The following is a 22,665-nucleotide window of genomic DNA, read 5'->3' as shown; positions in this document are numbered from 1 at the left end:
GAGAAAGAATGAGCACAAGGGAAAGGGAGGGAGAATGAGGGAGACACAGAAAGAGGGACTGTAGGTAGAGACAGAGGGCACGGGAGAGAAGGTTAGTGAGATAGGATATGGGCATTGCTGGCTAGGCCAGCATTTATTGCCCTCCGCCATTGCCCCTTGAGAAGGTGGTGGTGAGCTTCCATCTTGAACCGCTGCAGACAATGTGGTGTAGATACCTGCTGCTCTTGTCCTTCTGGATGGTATTGGTTGTGGGTTTGGAAGGTGCTGTCGAAGGAGTCTTAGTGAGTCCATGTAGCGCATCTTGAGACAGTACACACGGTTGCTACTTTACATAGAATTTACAGTGCAGAAGGAGGCCATTCGGCCCATCGAATCTGCACCGGCTCTTGGAAAGAGCACCCTACCCAAGGTTAACACCCCCACCCTATCCCCATAACCCAGTAACCCCACCCAACACTAAGGGCAATTTTGGACACTAAGGGAAATTTATCATGGCCAATCCACCTAACCTGCACATCTTTGGACTGTGGGAGGAAACCCACGCACACACGGGGAGGATGTGTAGACTCCGCACAGACAGTGACCCAAGCCAGAATCGAACCTGGGACCCTGGAGCTGTGAAGCGATTGTGCTATCCACAATGCTACCGTGCTGCCCAAATTGTTTGATTGATTGATATTTATTGTGTGTGGCTGGTGGAGAGGCTGAATGATTATGGATACGGTGCTAATCAAAGCTTCTTGAGTGTTGTTGGAGCTGCATTCGTCCAGGCAAGTGGAGAGTATTCCGTTACACCTGACTTGTGCTTTGTAGATGGTGGACAGGCTTTGTGGACGCAGGAAGTGAATTACCTGCTGCAGGATTCCCAGCCTCTGACCTGCTGTGAAAGCCACAGTATTTATACAGCTAGTCCAGTTTAGTTTCTGGTCAATGGTAACCCCCTGGATGTTGAAAGTGGGGGATTCAGCGATGGTCGTAGAGTCATAGAATCATACAAGCACAGAAAAGGCCCTTCGGCACATCGTATCTGCACTGGTCAAAAACAACCACCTAACCATTCTAATCCCATTTTCTAGCACTTGGTCCATAGCCTGTATACTCTGGCGTTGCAGTTGCACATCTACGTACTTCTTAAATGTTGTGAGGGTCTCTGCCTCCTTTCAGGCAGCAAGTTCCAGACTCCCACCACCCTCTGGGTAAAAAGGTTTTTCTTCACACCCCCCCCCCCCATCTAAACCTCCTGCCCCTTACCTTAAATCTATGCCCCCTGGTCATTGACCCCTCCACCAAGGGGAACATTTTTTTACTCTCTACTCTATCTGTGCCCCACATAATTTTCTACATCTCAATCATGTCCCCCCTCAGTCTCCTCTGCTCCAAGGAAAACAATCCAAATCTATCCAATCTCTCTTCATAACTAAACTTTTCCAGTCCAGCCAACATCCAGGTAAATCTCCTCTGCTCCCTTTCCAGGGCTATCACATCCCTCATGTAATGTGGATTCCAGAACTGTACACAATACCCGGCTGAACCAACATCTAACTAATGTGGTAATGCCATTGAATATCAAGGGACAATGGGTAGTGTGGTAAATGTAAAATAAATGTAAATGTCGCCACAGTCCCAGAGGACCGTAAGACGCTCCTCCCTTTGCGAAAGAGCTGACTGGTGGTGATTTAACCCGAGGGCCACCACACCTCAGACGAGGGGCAAGGTTGAGAAGACGGGGCCTTTATTAATAACCTCAGCCAGTATAGGAATTGAACCCGTGCTCCGTATCACGAACCAGCCGTCAATGGCCCACATGACCGACTCAGGGGCCAATCGCGCAGGAGGACGTGAACCCCAGCCAATCGAGAGTTTGCGCGGAGCCCTGGAAGCAGATCCAGGGTAGTGTGGAGCCCTGAACCAAAGTGGTAAAGTATCTTATATTGAGTTCTGTACTTGTTACTTAACTGCCTTTGCCTTTCATCAATAAACCCCCTCGTTCACTACTGGAAGACTCCAGTGCCTGTCTTGAGCCACCATAGTTAGATTCACTCTTGTTGGAGATGGTCATTGCCTGGCACTTGAGTGGCGTGAATGTAACTTGTCACTTGATGAAGGTCATTCATGAAGCAACTGAAGACGGTTGGGCCTCGGACACTACATAGAACATAGAACGATACAGCGCAGTACAGGCCCTTCGGCCCTCGATGTTGCACCGACATGGAAAAAAAAACTAAAGGCCATCTAACCTACACTATGCCCTTATCATCCATATGCTTATCCAATAAATTTTTAAATGCCCCAATGTTGGCGAGTTCACTACTGTTGCAGGTAGGGCATTCCACGGCCTCACCACTCTTTGCGTAAAAAACCCACTTCTGACCTCTGTCCTATATCTATTACCCCTCAATTTAAGGCTATGTCCCCTCGTGCTAGCCACCTCCATCCGCGGGAGAAGGCTCTCGCTGTCCACCCTATCTAACCCTCTGATCATTTTGTATGCCTCTATTAAGTCACCTCTTAACCTTCTTCTCTCTAACGAAAACAACCTCAAGTCCATCAGCCTTTCCTCATAAGATTTTCCCTCCATACCAGGCAACATCCTGGTAAATCTCCTCTGCACCCGTTCCAAAGCTTCCACGTCCTTCCTATAATGAGGCGACCAGAACTGTACGCAATACTCCAAATGCGGCCGTACTAGAGTTTTGTACAACTGCAACATGACCTCATGGCTCCGGAACTCAATCCCTCTACCAATAAAGGCCAACACACCATAGGCCTTCTTCACAACCCTATCAACCTGGGTGGCAACTTTCAGGGATCTATGTACATGGACACCGAGATCCCTCTGCTCATCCACACTACCAAGAATTTTACCATTAGCCAAATATTCCGCATTCCTGCTATTCTTTCCAAAGTGAATCACCTCACACTTCTCCATATTAAACTCCATTTGCCACCTCTCAGCCCAGCTCTGCAGCTTATCTATGTCCCTCTATAACCTGCAACATCCTTCCGCACTGTCTACAACTCCACCGACTTTAGTGTCGTCTGCAAATTTACTCACCCATCCTTCTGCGCCCTCCTCTAGGTCATTTATAAAAATGACAAACAGCAACGGCCCCAGAACAGATCCTTGTGGTACGCCACTCGTAACTGAACTCCATTCTGAACATTTCCCATCAACTACCACTCTCTGTCTTCTTTCAACTAGCCAATTTCTGATCCACATCTCTAAATCACCCTCAATCCCCAGCCTCCGTATTTTCTGCAATAGCCGACCGTGGGGAACCTTATCAAACGCTTTACTGAAATCCATATACACCACATCAACTGCTCTACCCTCGTCTACCTGTTCAGTTACCTTCTCAAAGAACTCGATAAGGTTTGTGAGGCATGACCTACCCTTCACAAAACCATGCTGACTATCCCTAATCATATTATTCCTATCTAGATTATTATAAATCGTATCTTTTATAATCCTCTCCAAGACCTTACCCACCACAGACGTTAGGCTCACCGGCCTATAGTTACCGGGGTTATCTCTACTCCCCTTCTTGAACAAAGGGACCACATTTGCTATCCTCCAGTCCTCTGGCACTATTCCTGTAGCCAATGATGACCTAAAAATCAAAGCCAAAGGCTCAGCAATCTCTTCCCTGGCTTCCCAGAGAATCCTAGGATAAATCCCATCCGGCCCCGGGGACTTATCTATTTTCACCTTGTCCAGAATTGCCAACACTTCTTCCCTACGCACCTCAATGCCATCTATTCTAATAGCCTGGGTCTCAGCATTCTCCTCCACAATATTATCTTTTTCTTGAATGAATACTGATGAAAAGTATTCATTTAGTATCTCGCTTATCTCCTCAGCCTCCACACACAACTTCCCACCACTGTCCTTGACTGGCCCTACTCTTACCCTAGTCATTCTTTTATTCCTGACATACCTATAGAAAGCTTTTGGGTTTTCCTTGATCCTACCTGCCAAAGACTTCTCATGTCCCCTCCTTGCTCGTCTCAGCTCTCTCTTTAGATCCTTCCTCGCTTCCTTGTAACTATCAAGCGCCCCAACTGAAACTTCATGCCTCATCTTCACATAGGCCTCCTTCTTCCTCTTAACAAGAGATTCCACTTCTTTGGTAAACCACGGTTCCCTCGCTCAACCCCTTCCTCCCTGCCTGACTGGTACGTACTTATCAAGAACATGCAATAGCTGTTCCTTGAACAAGCTCCACATATCCAGTGTGCCCAACCCTTGCAGCCTACTTCTCCAACCAACACATCCTAAGTCATGTCTAATGGCATCATAATTGCCCTTCCCCCAGCTATAACTCTTGCCCTGCGGGGTATACTTATCCCTTTCCATCACTAACGTAAAGGTCACCGAATTGTGGTCACTGTTTCCAAAGTGCTCACCTACCTCCAGATCTAACACCTGGCCTGGTTCATTACCCAAAACCAAATCCAATGTGGCCTCGCCTCTTGTTGGCCTGTCAACATATTGTGTCAGGAAACCCTCCTGCACACATTGTACAAAGAACGACCCATCTAATGTACTCGAACTATATCTTTTCCAGTCAATATTTGGAAAGTTAAAGTCTCCCATAACAACTACCCTGTTACTTTCGCTCTTTTCCAGAATCATCTTCGCCATCCTTTCCTCTACATCCCTAGAACTATTAGGTGGCCTATAGAAAACTCCCAACAGGGTGACCTCTCCTTTCCTGTTTCTAACCTCAGCCCATACTACCTCAGAAGAAGAGTCCCCATCTAGCATCCTTTCCGCCACCGTAATACTGTCCTTGACTAGCAGCGCCACACCTCCCCCTCTTTTGCCCCCTTCTCTGAGCTTACTAAAACACCTAAACCCCGGAACCTGCAACAACCATTCCTGTCCCTGCTCTATCCATGTCTCTGAAATGGCCACAACGTCGAAGTCCCAGGTACCAACCCATGCTGCCAGTTCCCCTACCTTATTTCGTATACTCCTGGCATTGAAGTAGACACACTTCAAACCACCTACCTGAACACTGGCACCCTCCTGCGAAGTCAAATCTGTGCTCCTGATCTCTATACTCTCAATCTCCTGTACCCCAAAACTACAATCCAGGTTCCCATGCCCCTGCTGAATTAGTTTAAACCCCCCTAAAGAGCACTAACAAATCTCCCCCCCAGGATATTGGTGCCCCTCAGGTTCAGATGTAGACCATCCTGTCTATAGAGGTCCCACCTTCCCCAGAAAGAGCCCCAGTTATCCAGAAATCTGAATCCCTCCCGCCTGCACCATCCCTGTAGCCACGTGTTTAATTGCTCTCTCTCCCTATTCCTCATCTCACTATCACGTGGCACGGGCAACAACCCAGAGATAACAACTCTGTTTGTTCTCGCTCTGAGCTTCCATCCTAGCTCCCTAAAGGCCTGCCTGACATCCTTGTCCCCTTTCCTACCTATGTCGTTAGTGCCAATGTGGACTACGACTTGGGGCTGCTCCCCCTCCCCCTTAAGGACCCGGAAAACACGATCCGAGACATCACTTACCCTTGCACCTGGGAGGCAACATACCAAACGTGAGTCTCTCTCACTCCCACAAAATCTCCTATCTGTGGCCCTGACTATTGAGTCCCCAATTACTAATGTTCTACTCCTTTCCCCCCTTCCCTTCTGAGCAACAGGGACAGACTCCGTGCCAGAGGCCCGTACCCCATGGCTTACCCCTGGTAAGTCGTCCCCCCCCCACAAGTATCCAAAACGGTATACTTGTTACTCAGGGGAACGACCGCAGGGGGTCCCTGCACTGACTGCTTCTTCCCAGTCCCTCTTACAGTTACCCACCTATCTCCAGTCTTTGGTGTAACTACTTCCCTGAAGCTCCTATCTATGACCCCCTCTGCCTCCCGAATGATCCGAAGTTCATCCAGCTCAAGCTCCAGGTCCCTAACACGGTTTTTGAGGAGCTGGAGTTGGGTGCACTTCCCACAGATGAAATCAGCAGGGACACTGACGGCGTCCCTCACCTCAAACATTCTGCAGGAGGAGCATTGTACTGCCTTCCCTGACATCACCTCTAGATTAAAAAAAAACAAGAAAAAGAAAAAGAAAGGAAGAGCTTACCTGATATTACCTCAAACCCTGCTCCCGCTGAAAGTTAAGCAAATTTAAAGGCACTCACTCACCTTCACGACAGGCCCCTGCTCCCGCTTCCCAACCACCGTGGGGTGGGGGGGTTGGTTAGAGGAGGAGGTAGGGTGGGAAACACTCACGAAGTGTTTCAGGTTTAACTGTCACTTGCCAACAGCCCCTCCACAAACCACCTTCAACTTAGGCTGACCGCACTGCACGTATGCAAATTCCCCCAGAACAGCTGATCAGTAGCTCTGCTCTGCTGCCCTCTGCTGGATGCTTGTCTTCACTCAAACTCCTTGGGTCTCCTTCGCCGGTTCCCCATCAACTTAGGCTGACCGCACTGCACGTATGCAAATTCCCCCAGAAGAGCTGATCAGTAGCTCTGCTCTGCTGCCCTCTGCTGGATGCTTGTCTTAACTCAAACTCCTTGGGTCTCCTTCGCCGGTTCACCTTCAACTTAGGCTGACCGCACTGCACGTATGCAAATTCCCCCAGAACAGCTGATCAGTAGCTCTGCTCTGCTGCCCTCTGCTGGATGCTTGTCTTCACTCAAACTCCTTGGGTCTCCTTCGCCGGTTCCCCATCAACTTAGGCTGACCGCACTGCACGTATGCAAATTCCCCCAGAAGAGCTGATCAGTAGCTCTGCTCTGCTGCCCTCTGCTGGATGCTTGTCTTCACTCAAACTCCTTGGGTCTCCTTCGCCGGTTCCCCTTCAACTTAGGCTGACCGCACTGCACGTATGCAAATTCCCCCAGAACAGCTGATCAGTAGCTCTGCTCTGCTGCCCTCTGCTGGATGCTTGTCTTCACTCAAACTCCTTGGGTCTCCTTCGCCGGTTCCCCATCAACTTAGGCTGACCGCACTGCACGTATGCAAATTCCCCCAGAAGAGCTGATCAGTAGCTCTGCTCTGCTGCCCTCTGCTGGATGCTTGTCTTCACTCAAACTCCTTGGGTCTCCTTCGCCGGTTCCCCTTCAACTTAGGCTGACCGCACTGCACGTATGCAAATTCCCCCAGAACAGCTGATCAGTAGCTCTGCTCTGCTGCCCTCTGCTGGATGCTTGTCTTCACTCAAACTCCTTGGGTCTCCTTCGCCGGTTCCCCATCAACTTAGGCTGACCGCACTGCACGTATGCAAATTCCCCCAGAAGAGCTGATCAGTAGCTCTGCTCTGCTGCCCTCTGCTGGATGCTTGTCTTCACTCAAACTCCTTGGGTCTCCTTCGCCGGTTCCCCTTCAACTTAGGCTGACCGCACTGCACGTATGCAAATTCCCCCAGAACAGCTGATCAGTAGCTCTGCTCTGCTGCCCTCTGCTGGATGCTTGTCTTCACTCAAACTCCTTGGGTCTCCTTCGCCGGTTCCCCTTCAACTTAGGCTGACCGCACTGCACGTATGCAAATTCCCCCAGAACAGCTGATCAGTAGCTCTGCTCTGCTGCCCTCTGCTACCTTGAGGAACTCCTGCAGTGATGTCCTGGAACTGAGACGATTGACTTCCAACCACCACCAACCTTTGTGCCAGGTATGATTTCAACCAGCGGAGAGTTTTCCCCGATTCCCATCGACTCCAGTTTTACTAGGGCTCCTTGATGCTGCACCCGGTCAAATGCTGCCGATATGTCAAGGACAGTCACTTTCACTTCCGGCAGCACACGGTAGCACATTGGTTAGCACAGTTGCTTCGCTGCTCCAGGGTCCCAGGTTCCATTCCCCGCTGAGTCACTGTCTGTGTGGAGTCTGCATGTTCTCCCTGTATCTGCGCGGGTTTCCTCCCACAGTCCAAAGATGTGCGGGTTAGGTGGATTGGCCATGCTAAATTGCCCTCAGTGTCCAAAAAGGTTAAATGGCGATACTGGGATAGGGCGGAGGCATGGGCTTGACTAGGGTGCTCTTTCCAAGGGTCGGTGCAAACTCAATGGGCCGATTGGCCTCCTTCTGCACTGCAAATTCTATGATATCTTCTACTTCATATCTGCTCTTTGGTCCATGCAAGGCTGTAATGAGATCAGGAGCTAAGTGACCCTGGCGGAACCCAAACTGAGTGGCAGTGGACAGGTTATTACTGAGTAAGTTCCACTTGAGTTCATAACTCCTTCCATCACTTTACTGATAATTGAGAGTTAACTGATAGGGCGGTGATTGGCGGTAACAAGCTGGATTTGCTCTGCTATTTGTGTGCAGGGCATATCTGAGCAATTTTCCACATTGCATTGTAGATGCCAATGTTGCAACTGTTCTGGAACAGCATGGCTAAGGCAAATTCTGGAGCACAAATCTTCAGTACAATTGCCAGAATATTGTCAGGGCCTTGGGCCTTTGCAGTAGCCAGTGCCCTCAGCCATTGTTGGAAAAACTCAGCAGGTCTCTGTGGAGAGAGAAACAGAATTAATGTTTTGAGTCTGGATGACTCTGTTTCAGAGCCCCTGAAAGGATGTTTCCTCTTGTGGGAGAATCTGGAACTAGGGGTCACTGTTTAAAAATAAGGGGTCGACCATTTCAGACAGAGACGAGGAGAAATGTTTTCCCTCAGAGGCTCGTGAGTCTCTGGAACTCTCTTCCTCAAAAGGCAGCGGAAGCAGGTGGATAGATCGTTGATTGACAAGGGGGGTGAAAGGTCATTGGGGGTGTGGCGCTAACAATTATACTCAAAGCCGAGAGACTAGTACAATAGAGGCTTTATTGCTGTACGATGTTGTCCCTCCATCCGCAACTGTAGACTGAGGGTCTGAGCAGCTCTCATACATATTTATACACAAGCTCCCTGTGGGCGGAGCTAGCCGGCAGGGGCTGACCGGAGGAACCTATATTACAGGTACAGGCATACATCCCCCTACTGCAGTACACATAACTACAGTGGTTATCTCACCACATTCACCCCCTGTAAAAATGAGTCCGGCGGGGGTGACATGTAACTCTAATACAAAGGATGCTATTTACAAGAGGGTCCAACAAGGAAAATCAAGAGTCCATCCGGTTAGCAGGTTACAGGTTGAGCCGAATCGGTGGTCGGACGTTCCGCTGTGATCGGCGTAGCTGTGGTGGTGACGTCGGCACAGGCGGTGATGGCCCCGATGGTGCAGGTGCTGGCGGTGTTGGTGCTGGCTGCTGGCGGGATGACTCCGAGAGCAAGCCGAAATCTTCCATGTCCTCCAGGGTGGGCAGGGGGATGAGGGATGGACCTGATGGGGACGAATAGGGGGGCGCTGGGGTTGGCGCAGGAAGGGGTGTGGGCATGAGATCGGCACCTGAGGGAGCCAGGTCCCGGAGCGAGACTGTGTCCTGGCGGCCGTCGGGGAACTCCACGTAGGCATACTGAGGGTTGGCGTGGAGAAGGCGTACTTTGTCCACCAGGGGTTCCGCCTTGTGGTGCCGTACATGCCTACGGAGAAGGACTGGGCCCGGAGTCGTGAGCCAAGTCGGGAGCGACACTCCGGATGTGGACTTCCTAGGGAAGGCAAAAACCCGTTCATGGGGTGTACTGTTAGTTGCGGTGCACAGTAGCGACCGAATGGAATGGAGCGTGTCAGGGAGGACCTGCTGCCAGCGAGCGGCTGGGAGGTTCCTGGACCGTAGGGCCAGCTGGACGGCCCTCCATACCGTCCCGTTCTCCCTCTCTACCTGCCCGTTTCCCCGGGGGTTGTAGCTGGTCGTCCTGCTGGAGGCGATACCCCTGCTGAGCAGGAACTGACGCAGCTCATCGCTCATGAATGAGGATCCCCTGTCACTGTGGATATAGTCGGGGAAACCGAACAGGGCGAAAATGGAATCCAGGGCCTTGATGACGGTGGCAGACGTCATATCTGGGCATGGGATGGCAAAGGGGAACCTAGAAAATTCATCGACCACACTAAGGATGTAGGTGTTGCGGTCGGTAGAGGGAAGGAGCCCTTTGAAGTCCACGCTGAGGCGTTCAAAGGGGCGGGATGCTTTCACCAGGCGCGCGCGATCTGGCCGGTAGAAGTGCGGCTTGCACTCCGCACAGATCTGGCAGTCTCTGGTGACTGTCCGTACTTCCTCGACGGAGTAGGGCAGATTGCGGGCTTTGATCAGATGGTACAAGCGGGTGACCCCCGGATGGCAAAGGCTGTCGTGCAAGGCACGGAGCTGGTTCACTTGTGCACTGGCACATGTACCTCGGGAGAGGGCGTCTGGGGGCTCGTTGAGCTTGCCGGGGCGATACAAGATCTCGTAGTTAAAGGTGGAGAGCTCGATTCTCCACCGCAAGATTTTGTCATTCTTGATCTTGCCCCGCTGCGTGTTGTTGAACATGAAGGCTACCGACCGTTGGTCAGTGAGGAGAGTGAATCTCCTGCCTCCAGTGCCGCACCGCTTCAACGATTGCCTGGGCTTCCTTTTCGACAGAGGAATGCCGAATTTCGGAGGCGTGGAGGGTGCGTGAAAAGAATGCCACGGGTCTGCCGGCCTGATTCAGCGTGGCGGCAAGGGCGACATCTGAAGCGTCGCTCTCTACTTGGAAAGGCAGAGTCTCGTCTACGGCGTGCATCCCCGCCCTGGCTATGTCAGATCGAATGCAGGCGAAGGCCTGTTGTGCCTCGGTCGAGAGGGGAAAATGTGTGGACTGGATAAGTGGCTGGGCCTTGTCTGCGTATTGCGGGACCCACTGGGCGTAATAAGAGAAAAACCCAAGGCAGCGTTTGAGGGCCTTGGGGCAGTGGGGAATTGGGAGCTCCATGAGGGGGCGCATGCGGTCGGGATCGGGCCCCAGTAGTCCGTTTTGGACTACGTAGCCAAGGATGGCTAAGCGGTCTGTGCGGAACACGCATTTCTCCTTGTTGTACGTGAGATTAAGGAGAGATGCGGTGTGGAGGAATTTATAAAGGTTGGCATCATGGTCCTGCTGGTCATGGCCGCAGATGGTGACATTGTCGAGGTACGGGAAGGTGGCCTGCAATCCGTACCGGTCAACCATTCGGTCCATTTCTCGCTGAAAGACCGAGACCCCATTCGTGACGCCGAAGGGAACCCTCAGAAATTGGTACAGACGACCGTCCGCCTCAAAGGCAGTGTAGGGACGGTCCGATTTACGGATGGGGAGCTGGTGGTAGGCGGATTTCAGGTCAATAGTAGAGAAGACCCGGTACTGTGCAATCTGATTGACCATATCAGAAATGCGGGGGAGGGGGTACGCGTCGAGCTGCGTGTACCGGTTGATGGTCTGGCTGTAGTCCACGACCATCCTGTGCTTCTCCCCGGTCTTAACCACTACCACCTGGGCTCTCCAAGGGCTGTTGCTGGCCTCGATGATACCCTCCCGAAGCAGCCGCTAGACTTCGGACCTGATGAAGGCCTTGTCCTGGGTGCTGTACCGTCTGCTCCTGGTGGCGACGGGCTTGCAATCCACAGTCAGATTGGCAAAGAGGGAGGGGGGCTCGACCTTGAGGGTCGCGAGGCCGCAAACGGTGAGGGGAGGTAGGGGTCCACCGAATTTGAGGGTGAGGCTCTGGAGATTGCACTGGAAATCTAGGCCTAGTAGGAGTGAAGTGCAGAGGTCGGGGAGAATGTACAGACGGAAACGGTCGAATTCCACGCCCTGTACAGTGAGTTTAACCAGGCAGAAACCCCGGATCGGGACAGAGTGGGAACCGGAGGCAAGGGAGATCTGCCGGTCGGCGGGATGGATCGCAAGGGGAATAGCGCCTTACCGTGTCCGGGTGGACGAAGCTCTCGGTGCTCCCGGAGTCGATGAGGCAGGAGGTCACATGGCCGTTGACCAGCACCGATGTGGAAGAGGGTGCCAGGTTGCGAGGACGGGACTGGTCGAGCGTAACGGAGGCGAGCAGTGGTTGGTGGGCGGTTGAGTCAGATGAGTCCGACGAGGAGCGGTAGCGACCCGTGTCCCGTGATGGCGGCCCCTGGAGACGAGATGGCGGCATCCGCAGTACCTGTGGGTAAAATGGCAGCGTCCATGGCGCGCACGTTATGGGGTCGGAACAAAATGGCGGCACCCATGGAACGCACATGGCTGTGGTGGATGAAGATGGCGGCGCCCATGGCGGGGGCGGCAAAAGATGGCGGCGCCCACTGATCGCACGTGGGGTCAGGGGAAGCGGACGGCGGGGCCCATTGAGGGAGCGGCTGAGGCGTGGGGACCGGCGGCGCGATAGCGGCGACCGTCCGGGACTGACACACCGCTGCAAAGTGGCCTTTCTTGCCACAAGCTTTGCAGGTCGCTGTGCGGGCCGGGCAGCGTTGGCGAGGGTGCTTCTGTTGGCCGCAGAAGTAACAGTGGGGACCCCCAGGGGGTGCGGTGCGGCGGGCAGAGCAGGCATAGTGCGCGGGGGCGGCTGCTGGGGGGGGCCGTTTGCGGGGTCCACGAGGGGTGGGACGGATGGGCCTGGGGAGCCGTTTGCGGGTCCACGAGGGGGTAGGACGGGTGGGCCGAGTGGCTAGCGGAGTAAGTGTGCGCACTACGGGAGGCAGCCGTCATGGGAGAGCGCCAGGGTCTTTGCGGCCGCGAGGTCGGGGGCGACCCCTTCCAGCAGTCGTTGCCGGATGGGGTCCGATGCAATGCCTGTAACGAAGGCATTGCGCATGAGTAAATCAGAATGTTCCGCGGCTGTGAGGGCCCGGCAGTCGCAGTCTCGTACCAGAGGTATAAGGGCCCTCCAGAAGTCCTCAATCGACTCACCCGGCTGCTGGACGCGAGTAGAAAGTTGATGCCTCGCAACCAGGGTGTTCGTCGATGGTGCATAATTCTCCTTGAGCAGTTCCATAGCTGCGGTGTAGTCGGTCGCATCTCGAATGAGCGGAAAGACGCTGGAGCTAAGTCTGGAGTACAGGAGTTGCTTTTTCTGAGCCTCCGTCGGGGGAGGGTGTGCTGAAGAGATGTAGGCCTCGAAGACTGCGAGCCAGTGATCAAAGTCTTTTCTGGCGTGAGGCAAATGTGGATCCAGCTGCAGACGGTCAGGCTTGACTCTGATGTCCATGGTGACTGGGAAATCGTACAGCAATAAATTGTGGCGCTAACAATTATACTCAAAGCCGAGAGACTAGTACAATAGAGGCTTTATTGCTGTACGATGTTGTTCGTCCATCCGCAACTGTAGACTGAGGGTTTGAGCAGCTCTCATACATATTTATACACAAGCTCCCTGTGGGCGGAGCTAGCCGGCAGGGGCTGACCGGAGGAACCTGTATTACAGGTACAGCCATACATCCCCCTACTGCAGTACACATAACTACAGTGGTTATCTCACCACAGGGGGTCAGCGGGAATGTGGAGTCGAGGTTACGATCAGGTCAGCCATCGTCTTACTGAATGTCGGAGCAGACTCGAGGGGCCGAGTGGCCCACTCCTGATCCTAATGCATACGTCATGAGTATCCCCATGCCTGTGTCTAGGATTTCTCCTGTCCAATGATCCCACCGGCTTCAGTCATCTTGAATTGGTTCTCCAGAGGAAGTGAGAAGGCTCCAAAAGCTAATCGAGGAGATGGGGACAAATCTCCCTTCCATGTTAGGTGGGATACTTGTGCTCCGAGTGACATGGTCCAGGATCGCCTTAGAACTTCACAGACAGTCACGAAAAGACAAGTGGACAATCACGCTCAAGACCGGAACCTTTCAGCCAGTATTACTTACCCCGACAGGATGAGTTGCTTGATGTTGGTATCGGTGGAGAATTGATATAGAATTATTTAATTAATAGCACACATTTCAATCCTCTCTGTTGAATCAACAGGACCACAGCAGGTCTATCAGGCAGTAAAGAGAGGGAGTCATAGAGTTTTATAGCGCAGCTTGAGGCCCTTTGGTCCATCATGCATGTGCCACCCATCAAGCATCTATCTATTCTCATCACATTTTCCAGCCTTTGCTATGAGTTTTCACAGCACAGAAAGAAGCCCTTCGGCCCATCACATCCGCACCAGCGATCAAGCACGTATTTATTCTAATCCCATTTTCCAGCACGCGGCCCGTAGCCTTGTCTGCAACGGCATTTCAACTGTCCATCAAAATGTTTCTGCAATGTTGTGAGGGTTCCTGCCGCTACCGCCCTTTCAGTTCCCGATTCCCCACCAGCCTGTGGGGGAAAAGGCTTTTCCACAAATCCCCTCGAAATGTCCTGCACCTTACCGTAAATATATGTCCTCTGGTTATTGATCCCTTCACACAAGGAAAAAGTTAGGTGGGGTTACTGGGTTATGGGGATATGGTGGAGGCGTGGGCTTAAACAGGGTGCTCTTTCCTAAGGGCCGGTGCAGACTCGATGGGTCAATTTGCCTCCTTCTGCACTGTACATTCTATGATTCTCTGCTCCAGGGAAAACAACCCCAGCCTATTCAGTCTCACGATACCTGAAACGCTCCAGCTCAGGCATCATCCTGGTGAATCTCCTCTGCACCCTCTCCAGTGCAATCACATTCTCCCTATAGTGTGCCGACCAGAACTACTCTTACTGTGGCCTAATTACTCCATAATTACTTCCCTGCTCTTATATTGTGCCTCGGCTAATGGAAACAAGTACTCCAAATGACCTTTTAACCACCTTATTTACCTGTCCTGCTGTCGTCAGGGACCTATGGACAGGCATCCCAAGGTACATCTGGTCCTCTGTACTTCCCACCATTCATTGTGTATTCTCTTCTCGTTAGTACCCCCTCAAAATGCATCAGCTCACTTGCAGTGGTCAGTGCGGATTCCTACCCAATACTCTGCACGTATTTGATTTCTATTTCTTCATGGGACGTGGTCAGTGCTTTGGAATTAAGAAGTCTGATGAAGTCCATGAAGCCATTGTCTTAAAAAAAATTCAGAAATGCCCCTCAGTGAAGAAAATCTGCCGTCCTTCCCTCGGTCCGGCCTACATGTAATTCCAGATCCACACAGCGATGTGACTGACTCTTAAATACCCTCTGAAATGATCACTCAGTTGAAGGCCAATTAAGGATGGGCTATAAAAGCCAGTCCACTCAGCAATACCCACACCTCTGTGAATGAATGAAGAAATTGTTGAGAGTATTAATTTTTAATCCAGATTTACGCATCGAGATAAAATTCCTGGTAGGATTTGAACCCACGCCGTCCCTCCACTCTCTCCCCCCCCAGAGCTGAGCCTCTGGATGGCTAGTCTCGTGACACTACCATTCCGCCACCATGTCCTCTGATGTGAGGGGGAGGCAGGGTAGAATGTGCCACATTTCTATCAAAAATGGATCTGTTGAAAAGGGATGCTGGCAGGTTCCCTCGACACTGGAGAAATCTCGGCTTTCGCCACCCTGGACAACCTTTCCCAATGCTGTGTTGTGCTAACAAAATGCCGAGGCCACATTCCAGAGGTTAAGGTGGGTGTGGGGCAGGTTCCCTAACAGTGTGATGTAATGTCGATGATTTGATTTGATTTGATTTATTGTCACATGTACAGTATTTTTCTGCGGCTGAGGGAACGTACACAGTACGTACATAATAGACAAAAGAATAGTCAACAGAGAACATTGACAAATGGTACATCGACAAACAGTGATTGGTTACTGTGCAGAACAAGGGACCAAACAAAGCAAATAGATGAAAGATTGTTGTGTGTTCGGGGATGTTCTTTGGAGAAGCTGAAAGCCACCTTGATCATTGAACTGGTGTTGGCCACCCCTAACTTCATTCAGCCTTTCAGGATAGCTGTTGAAGCGGGCAAGGGAGGGTGCAGTAGGTGCCATTCTACTCCGAGAGAATGGGTCAGGTGTGGAAAGGCCAATGGCGTCCTTCAACAAAACATTAAATCGACACCAAGAGATACCCCACTGTGGGAAAGGAAAGCGTTGGACTGCTGCTGCCTCTTTTAAAAAAATAATTTAGAGTACCCAATTATTTTTTTTTCCAATCAAGGGGCAATTTAGCGTGGCCAATCCAGGCAGCAGAAGAGGGAAAGTGAAAGTGATAGACGACAAAAGAGAGATAGAGAGATGGCAGAAAGGAAGGGGAGAGCGAAAGAGGGGAGAGCGAAAGAGAGGGGAGAGCGAAAGGGAGGGGAGAGCGAAAGGGAGGGGAGAGCGAAAGGGAGGGGAGAGCGAAAGGGAGGGGAGAGGGAAAGGGAGGGGAGAGCGAAAGGGAGGGAGAGTGAAAGGGAGGGGAGAGGGAAAGGGAGGGGAGAGTGAAAGGGAGGAGAGAGAGAAAGGGAGGGGAGAGTGAGAGGGAGGGGAGAGGGAAAGGGAGGAGAGAGCGAAAGGGAGGGGAGAGTGAAAGGGAGGGGAGAGCGAAAGGGGAGGGGAGAGCGAAAGGGAGGGGAGAGCGAAAGAGCGGGGTGAGCGAAAGGGAGGAGAGAGCGAAAGGGAGGGGAGAGTGAAAGGGAGGAGAGAGCGAAAGGGAGGAGAGAGTGAAGGGAGGAGAGAGCGAAAGGGAGGAGAGTGAAAGGGAGGAGAGAGCGAAAGGGAGGGGAGAGTGAAAGGGAGGAGAGAGCGAAAGGGAGGAGAGAGTGAAAGGGAGGGGAGAGCGAGAGGGAGGGGAGAGTGAAAGGGAGGAGAGAGCGAGAGGGAGGGGAGAGCGAAGGGGAGGGGAGAGCGAAAGGGAGGGGAGAGGGAAAGGGAGGAGAGAGTGAAAGGGAGGGGAGAGCGAAAGAGGGGAGAGAGTGAAAGGGAGGGGAGAGCGAAAGGGAGGGGAGACTGAAAGGGAGGGGAGAGCGAAAGAGCGGGGTGAGGGAAAGGGAGGGGAGAGCGAAAGGGAGAGAGAGTGAAAGGGAGGGGAGAGCGAAAGGGAGGGGAGAGGGAAAGGGAGGAGAGAGCGAAAGGGAGGGGAGAGTGAAAGGGAGGGGAGAGCGAAAGGGAGGGGAGAGCGAAATGGAGGGGAGAGCGAAAGGGAGGGGAGAGCGAAAGGGAAGGGGAGAGCGAAAGAGGGGGAGAGAGTGAAAGGGAGGGGAGAGCGAAAGGGAGGGGAGAGGCGAGAGGGAGAGAGCGAAAGGGAGGGAGAGCGAAAGGGAGGGGAGAGCGAAAGGAGGGGAGAGCGAAGAGGGAGAGGGAAAGGGAAGAGAGCGAAAGGGAGAGGAGTGCGAAAGGGAGGGAGAGCGAAAGGGAGGGGAGAGCGAGAGGGAGGGGAGAGTGAAAGGGAGGGGAGAGCGAGAGCGGGGAGTGAAAGGGAGGGGACGAAAGGGAGGGGAGAGCGAAAGGGAGGGGAGAGCGAAAGGGAGAGAGAGTGAAAGGGAGGAGAGAGAGAAAGGGGGGAGAGCGAAAGGGAGGGGAGAGCGAAAGGGAGGGGAGAGCGAAAGGGAGAGGAGCGAAAGGGAGGGAGAGCGAAAGGGAGGGGAGAGCGAAAGGGAAGAGGGAAAGGGGAGAGGAAGGAGAGAGAGCGAAAGGGATGGTGCGAAAGGGAGGGGAGAGCGAAAGGGAGGGAGAGCGAGAGGGAGGGGAGAGCGAAAGGGAGGGAGAGCGAGAGGGAGGGGAGAGTGAAAGGAGGAGAGACTGAAAGGAGGGGAGAGCGAAAGGGAGGGGAGAGCGAACGGGAGGGGAGAGCGAAAGGGAGGGGAGAGCGAGAGGGAGGGAGAGTGAAAGGGAGGGGAGAGCGAAAGGAGGAGGTGAGAGAGAGACTGAAAGGGAGGGGAGACGAAAGGGAGGGGAGAGCGAAAGGGAGGGGAGCGAAAGGGAGGGAAGGAGGAGAGCGAAAGGGAGGGGAGAGCGAAAGGGAGGGGAGAGCGAAAGGGAGGGGAGAGCGAAAGGGGGGAGAGCGAAAGGGAGAGTGCGAAAGGGAGGGGATAGCGAAAGAGAGGTGGAGAGCGAAAGAGGGAGAGCGAAAGGGAGGGGTGAGGGAAAGGGAGGGAGAGCGAAAGGGAGGGAGAGCGAAAGGGAGATGTGAAAGGGAGGGGAGAGCGAAAGGGAGGGGAGAGCGAAAGGGAGGGGAGAGCGAAAGGGAGGGGAGAGCGAAGAGAGAGAGACTGAAAGGGAGGGGAGAGCGAAAGGGAGGGGAGAGCGAAAGGGAGGGGGAGAGCGAAAGGGAGGGGGAGAGCGAAAGGGAGAGAGAGTGAAAGGGAGGGGAGAGCGAAAGGGAGGGGAGAGCGAAAGGGAGGGGGAGCGAAAGGGAGGGGGGAGCGAAAGGGAGGGGAGAGTGAAAGGGAGGAGAGACTGAAAGGGTGGGGAGAGCGAAAGAGAGGGAAGAGCGAAAGAGGGGGAGAGCGAAAGGGAGGGGAGAGCGAGAGGGGAGAGCAAAAGGGAGGAGAGAGTGAAAGGGAGGGCAAGAATGAAAAACAGAGAAAGGGGAAACAATATATTTGTCAAGATACACTTTCCTCTGTCATGTGAGAGTACCTTTAAGAAATGGGTGTTATCAGTGATGTCAGAGTGTGGGTGGAGCTGGGCTGTCTGTCAGCTTTTTACTTTCGTTTTAGGGTATTTGCTGCAGGGTGTGTTTTAGTTTTGTTTTCAGTGTTGGAGTTGAAGCCAGACAAAGCAGGTGTACTGTTGATCTCTCTGCCATGAAAAGACTATCTCTTGATCATTTGGTGAATTCAGAATTATAAATGTTTTTAATAATGTAATGTGAATATAAACCTGATGAGCTTCTGTTAAAAGGTGTTTCTTCTGTCTTCTGGATGTTGTTTGGGAAGTTATTAAGCCTTGTATTCTTTGGGAATTGTATCTGAATTAATGGTTGCTAAGATGTTCACTATGTTTCAAAAAGGTTAACTTGAGTTCATAGAATAAACATTTTTTTGCTTTAAAAAATACTTTTCATTTCTGCTGCACCACACCTGTAGAGTGGGCCGTGTGCTCCCCATACCACAATCTATTAAAAGTTGTGGGTCAGGTGAACTCCATGATACACTTTGGGGTTCTCTAAACCCTGGCCCATAACACCTCACCCTCATTTTCTATCTCTGCTGTTCACCTTTTGTCCTCAACCTCTGTCTCCTCTCTTTCCCTCTTCCCCTCATCTCTCTCCTCCCCTCCTCTCCCCCCTACCCACCCCCTCCACTCCCTCTCGTCCCCCTCCCGTTCTCTCCTCCCTCCCCACTCCACCCCTCCCTCTACTACCCTCCCCATTCCTCACTTGCCTCTCCTCCACTCCCCTCTCTCCCTGCCCTCCGCCTCATCCCCCTCTCCTCTGCCCTCTTTCCCTCCATTCTTTTTCTTCCCCACTTCTCCGCCCTCTCCCTCTTTGCCTCACATCCGCTTCCTTTCCTCTCAACTCCTCTCTTCCTTCTACTCCCTCCTCCTCACCCTCCCGTCTCTTCCCCTCCTCCTCCTCCTCTCCCCCACACCCCTCCGCCCTCTCTTCCCACCCCCCTCCATCTCTACTCCCTCATAGAACATAGAACAGTACACAGAACAGTACAGCACAGAACAGGCCCTTCGGCCCTCAATGTTGTGCCGAGCCATGATCACCCTACTCAAACCCACGTATCCACCCTATACCCGTAACCCAACAACCCCCCCCCCCCTTAACCTTACTTTTTAGGACACTACGGGCAATTTAGCATGGCCAATCCACCTAACCCGCATATCTTTGGACTGTGGGAGGAAACCGGAGCACCCGGAGGAAACCCACGCACACACGGGGAGGACGTGCAGACTCCGCACAGACAGTGACCCAGCCGGGAATTGAACCTGGGACCCTGGAGCTGTGAAGCATTTATGCTAACCACCATGCTACCGTGCTGCTCACTTCCCTTCCCCTGCCACTGCCTCCCCTCCATTCTCCTGGGATGGGAGAGTTGGGGGAGAGACTGTTCAGAGGGGGAGTAGGGAGGAGGGGACAAATGGTGGAGATGGAGAGGGGATGTGAAGAGGGTAAGTGGGCAAGGGGATGGTAAGGTAGGGTACTGGGGAAAGGGGGTAAAAGGGGAGTAAGTGGGATAAGTAGGTAAGCAGGGATGAGGGGTATGATGTTCACTTACCCGGGTGAGATCCGTTCCATATTTACGACTCAGCTCATCTAGACTCAACTTGTGGTCTTCCTGTGGGGGTAAAGGTGAAAAGTTAGGTCATCCCTCAATGCCAAAGCAAAAGATGCAATTCAGCCCTTCTTGGCCTGTTACACAGGAACAGGAGGAGGCCATTCAGCCCCTCTCCAGTCTGTTACACGGGAACAGGAGGATCCATTCAGCCTTCCCGTGCCTGGAAGCCAAGAATTACCAATTTGGTTCTACAATCACCAAATTGATCTGCATTACAAATCTCTGTTCACACCCTTTAAGCCTGTCCAGTTGTCAGTATCATTTAAGAATGATGCTACAATACACTGGGCTAGTGGGCAGTCAATTCCAGCCCACTTGATTTGGAGTTGCAACACAGTTGAAATTAACTCTAAATTTTAAAAATACCCAAAGTCTTTGATCTTGGCAGCCCAATAATTACAGGTTTGTAAATTTAAACACAATTAACTTTTATTAATAAAAAGAACTATAATTAAATAAGCATAAAAATACAACTGGTTAAGCCTGACCCTCCACTCTTGAACTCGCCTCACCTTCAATACACATACCCAAGACAGGCAAACACAGAGGAGATAGAGGTGGATAGAGGCCTCCAGTTGGATGGGGTCTTTGCTTTCAGTCTGTAACAAACTGCAGACTCATCAGGGTTTCGCAACTCCGCAGACTCAGAAACAGCAGGCAATCAAGAGGATGGGCCTTTACATACCTCTATCCCTAAAAGGAATGAAATGTAGGGCCTGGATACTTCATTATGAGGTATGTAAGACAGAAATCACAAACGTATATCCATTCATTCATCCTTGGCATATAGGTTCCAGTCCCAACTCGTGCATTGGTAACTAATCAGCCCTTAAAGCTGCAACACTGCATCCATTATCCCTTCCGAAGATGTGTACAATATTAACATTGAATGATTTGAAAAAAATCAGGCCGTTGATTCACCCACCAGCATGGCCTTCAATCTACTAAACACTGCTAGACCATCTCTGACCACACCATTTTTGCTTCTTTGTGCAACATATCCAACAGATACTAGATTTCAGCCTCCATCTGAGCCAGTCTCTGTGGGTTCAGTTGAAACAGATGTTGCCCCATCAGGGTAGATTTGCCCAGTTCTACATCATAGAACATAGAACAGTAAAGCACAGAACAGGCCCTTCGGCCCTCGATGTTGTGCCGAGCAATGATCACCCTACTCAAACCCATGTATCCACCCTATACCCGTAACCCAACAACTCCCCCCCCTTAACCTTATTAGGACACCACGGGCAATTTAGCATGGCCAATCCACCTAACACGCACATCTTTGGACTGTGGGAGGAAACCGGAGCACCCGGAGGAAACCCACGCACACACGGGGAGGACGTGCAGACTCCACACAGTGACCCAGCCGGGAATCGAACCTGGGACCCTGGAGCTGTGAAGCATTTATGCTAACCACCGTGCTACCGTGAGGCCCATGTTCAGTCAAAGTAGTGCATCCTCGTGTATCTCTACAAATAGGGCAGCTCGGCAGCACAGTGGTTAGCACTGTTGCTTCACAGCTCCAGGGTCCCAGGTTCGATTCCGGCTGGGTCACTGTCTATGCGGAGTCTGCACATCCTCCCAGTGTGTGCGTGGGTTTCCTCCGGGTGCTCCAGTTTCCTCCCTCAGTCCAAAGATGTGCAGGTTAGGTGGATTAGCCATGATCAATTGCCCATAGTGTCCAAAAAAAAGGTTAGGTAGGGTTACAGGGATAGGGTGGAGGTGTGGGCTTAAGTGGGGTGCTTTTTCCAAGGGCTGGCGCAGAGTCGACGGGCCGAATGGCATCGTTCTGCACTGTAAATTCGATGATACAAATCTGCTTATGTTTTTACAGTCCCTTTATTTTTTAATTAGGGGGCAATTTAGTGTGCCCAATCTACCTACCTGCATATCTTTGGGTTGTGAGGGTGAGACCCACACAGACACGGGGAGAATGTGCAAACTCCACATGGACAGTGACCCGAGACCAGGATGGAACCTGGGTCCTCAGCGGCGTGAGGCAGCAGTGCTAACCACTGTGCCACCTTGCCACTCCTGCAATTTTTTGTTCGATCTTTTCGCTGTTCTTCTTCTAACTAAACAAACTTTGTCTCTAATTGCTCTCGGATGTCCATATTTGTTAGTCGGACAACAGGAGGGTCACTCTGTGAACTGCCCACCTCTTGCCCTACTTCTCTTCCCATCTGTCCTCTTCCACTATTTCTACCATCTGACGCACTTGTTCTTTCCAATCCTCTACCCTACAAAGTACTTTTTAAAAAACATATTTATGGAAAATAATCGGTCCTTCTTACAACGTAAGTCACCTCACTCACCCTCCTAACTACCTGTCAGACACCATGGGCGGGATTCTCCAACCCCCTGCCGGCGCTTGCTGCCGAATTCTTTGGTGCCGGTTTTTGGGCGGGGGCGGGGATCGCACCGCACCGGTCTGGGGCCGTTGGTAGTGGCACCCCCTGGCGATTCTTCGGGCACCGATGGGCTGAGCAGCCGCCCGTTTTTGGCCAATCCCGCCGGCGTGGATTAGACAAGGTCCATACCGGCGGTACCTGGTTTTGAGGGCGGCTTGCGGAGTCCTTGGGGGAGCGCGGGGGGATCGGGCACCGAGCGGGACCCCCACGGTGGCCTCGCCCGCGATCGGGGCCCACTGA

The 22,665-nt window shown here is 52.3% G+C and overlaps 1 protein-coding gene across 1 annotated transcript in view; it reads right to left on the bottom strand.

The window, feature by feature from the left end:
- Window positions 1-22,665, bottom strand: part of LOC119967972 (sodium/potassium-transporting ATPase subunit alpha-2-like) — a 190,436-nt gene that overhangs the window by 106,650 nt on the left and 61,121 nt on the right. Inside the window, 1 exon segment of the mRNA XM_038801073.1 lies at window positions 19,952-20,011. Within this exon segment, the coding sequence (XP_038657001.1) occupies window positions 19,952-20,011 (60 nt within the window).

This window comes from Scyliorhinus canicula, chromosome 6 (genome assembly GCF_902713615.1).
Source record: "Scyliorhinus canicula chromosome 6, sScyCan1.1, whole genome shotgun sequence".
Lineage (NCBI taxonomy): Eukaryota > Metazoa > Chordata > Chondrichthyes > Carcharhiniformes > Scyliorhinidae > Scyliorhinus > Scyliorhinus canicula.
Note: the sequence above shows the minus strand (reverse complement) of the source record. Positions and strands in the feature narration are given on the sequence as shown.